General features: G+C 67.4%; 1 protein-coding gene across 1 annotated transcript; it reads right to left on the bottom strand.

The window, feature by feature from the left end:
* ATP5D (ATP synthase, H+ transporting, mitochondrial F1 complex, delta subunit) lies at nt 784-2,935 on the bottom strand (the record flags this gene model as incomplete). Its single annotated transcript, XM_021378916.1, is given in 6 exon segments — nt 784-914; nt 1,116-1,157; nt 1,539-1,666; nt 2,130-2,218; nt 2,357-2,510; nt 2,862-2,935. Coding segments are annotated over 4 exon segments (440 nt in total), but the record flags the coding sequence as incomplete, so codon positions are not given.

Genomic DNA, 2,935 nt, shown 5'->3' with positions numbered 1-2,935 from the left:
CACCCCGCGCACTCCGTGCAGCAGAGGGAACCTGAAATCCCCACTGGAGGCGTGGGGAGGACGGCGGCGAGCTCGCAGCCTCGCAGCAGATGGTGCCGCTGGCAAAGATGCGTCCTCAGGCGTCTGGGGTGGGGACAGGGCCCCTCGCTCCGTGCTGCGCTGGGGTGGCTGCACTGCAGCCCCAAAGAGGGCAGCTTTGGTGGAGCCCCACCAGCACCCCCACACTGCACCGATGGAGGAAAGACCCCCCCCCACCCACAGCAGCTGCTTCCCTCTCGCACCGAGCCTGTCTCCAAGGAGCAGAGGGAAACTTCCCCCTGCTCTGCTTGCCACACACGCAGGGGAAGCGGCGACAGCCCGCAGCAGCAGGGAGAAGGGTCAGAGCTGGGCAGCTGCTGTCCAGCTGCAGGAAGGACTGTGCAGAAACAACAGAGCCGATGCGGTTCCTGCAGCAACGCAGCCCGGAGGCTGAGCAAAGCCAGGGGGAGGGCGGGGGAGCCAGGACAGGAAGCCTCCGGTACAGACCTGCACTGCCCTGCAGATTCCTCCTCCCGTCCTGCCACAATCCTGCAGTCCAGGTGGATTACTGGAGGCGGCTGACAGCACAGGGAGGAGAGAACTATCAAATCTGCCTGATAAGCCTGGGGTGAACCTCCCATGGGAACTCCCAGCAGCGCCCCAAAGCAGATCTGGAGGTAACACCGCACTGGGGGCTGCACCCTGCAGCCCCCGCCCCATACCCAGCTGCGTGCGCTGCCTCGGAAGAAGGTGACGCGCCACAAGACAGGACTGCATTTCCTTTTAATTGATCAGAGCGGTTCCTCCGCCTCCATTTGTCCCACACCATCTGTACAAACGGGGAAGCCAGAACAAGTAGGACAGTCTGGGGTTTTTCTACAGCGACCGTGGGATTCCTGCAACACACAGAGGCGGAGTCGGTGTTAACGCGGGGTGGGTTCGGCCTCGCTGCGAGGAAACCAGAGGCACCGGGTGCCCCCTCAGACCTGACCTCAAGGGCCAAAGAGCAGCGAGACCAGAGATCAGGAGATAGCGGGGGAGCCGCTGCCCTGCTGTACCTGCTCCGGGGAGAGGCCAGCCGAGCTCCGGTGACTCACCTGCCAGGCACAGCGCGCACCGCCGCACAGCGAGCCTCCCAACTGCCAGCACGTGGGAAGAAAAGGGATGAGGCACAGTCTTAGCAGGGCACAGAGAAAATGGGCCACGAGGTAAGCAGCCTCGCCTCGCCTCGCCTCCCCCGAGACAGAAGCTGTTTGTTTGCAGTGGAAGGGAGTGTACACGCAGCAGAAGCCACACCGCTCCCCGCGGGGCCCCAGGCACGCAGCCTGCTGCATGGCCAGCCCCGGGCTGCCTGTCCCGGCGGGGCCCGCAGGCAGCAGGAGGCCCCACTCGTGACCGCGGGCTGCGCCTGGCCAGGCCCTGGGCTGCTCATGGCGCGGCTGCCACCTAGCGGCCCCGGGACAGCCCCGAGAGGGCCCCGTGCTCCCCGGAGTGATGGCCGGGATGCGGATGATGCTTACCCCCGTTACTCCAGGGCTTTGACAAGGGCCTCGTTGGCTTCCACTTTAATCTGGGCTTCCGCCTTAGCAGCTTCGTCAGAGGCGGCAGCCATCTCGGAAACAGCCTTCTCCAGGTTTGATTTCGCAGTCTGAACGTGAGAGCACAAGGAGCACGTCACTGGGAGACCAGGGCAGGACAGGGGAGTGTCCCACGGCCCCTAAGCCCCCCCCCTCCCCCCCACTTCACTGCAGTCAGCCCCACGCAGGCTGTGAGTTCACAAGCTGGGCTGGCCCCTTGCAGGCAGGCCCTGCTGTGGGAATGCTGCTCCTGAGATGATGAAGGGTGAGGAGGGGCAGGACCACATCAGTCCAAGGGCAGGGATGCTGCCGGGGAAGGGGTAGCGATTGCACGGCTTCCTCTCCCCACAGCCCGAGCAGCTCGTGGCGAGGAGCAGCCTTCAACCCCGAGCAGCGGGTGACGGTGGGGAGCTGGGTCCTGGCAGGCGCCGTGCAGCCGCAGGAAAGCCCCGAGGCAGCCGCCCTACATGAGAGAAGCGGGGCACAGAGCACTCTGCACAGAAGCCTGGCTGCCAGGCCGGCCCAGGTACTCACAGCCAGATCCAGCATGTCCATCGTCACCGCCTCCTCCGCCAGCACCTGCACCGTGGAATCCGCGTTGACCGTGACGGAGCCGCTGCTCACTGCGAAGGAACAGGGGGCAGGAGCTCAGCTGCCCACGGCCTGCAGTGCTGGGAGGGCAGGAGCCCCTGGAGCTGCAGCAGGGTGCACCCCCTGGCTGGGCTCCCCCCGGGAACGCCCTCCCCCCGCTGCCCTCCTACCGAAGTACTTGGTGGCCGTGCCGTCCTCGGCGTACACCGTCACCACTCCCGGCTTGAGGACCTGCAGCGTGGGGACGTGGGAGGCCAGGATGCCGAAGGAGCCGGTCAGCGTGGGCACGTCCACCTGCTTCACGTTGGCACCGTTGTAGAACACCTGGAAAGGGGGAAAGAGAGGGGAAGGGGGAAAGGGTCAGCAGCTGCTGGGCGGTGGGAGCAGAGCACGGGGTCACGGAACGGGGCGGGGGGGGGGAAGGGAAGGGCCGTGAGGAGCCCAGAGCCGCAGAGCGGATGCGGGGGAAAGGGCCCTGAAAGCCCACGGGGTCACACAGGGGTTCGGGGCGGAAGGGACCGCACGGGGACGGGGCCGCCCGAAGGACGGCGGCGCGGGGCTGGGCCGAGGGCGCGGAGAGAGGCCTCGGTGCGGCCCCACCGGGGGCAGCGGAGCCCCGCGGGTCTGTCCCGCACGGGGCGGCCTCTCGCGGCCCCGGCCCCGCACGGCGCGTACCTGCGTGGGAGAGGCGAAGGTGAAGGCCATGGCCGCGGGCCCGGCCGCCGCATCGGCGTAGGAGCGGGCGCGGG

This window comes from Numida meleagris, chromosome 27 (assembly GCF_002078875.1).
Source record: "Numida meleagris isolate 19003 breed g44 Domestic line chromosome 27, NumMel1.0, whole genome shotgun sequence".
NCBI lineage: Eukaryota > Metazoa > Chordata > Aves > Galliformes > Numididae > Numida > Numida meleagris.
This window is presented reverse-complemented; position numbering and strand designations above follow the sequence as displayed.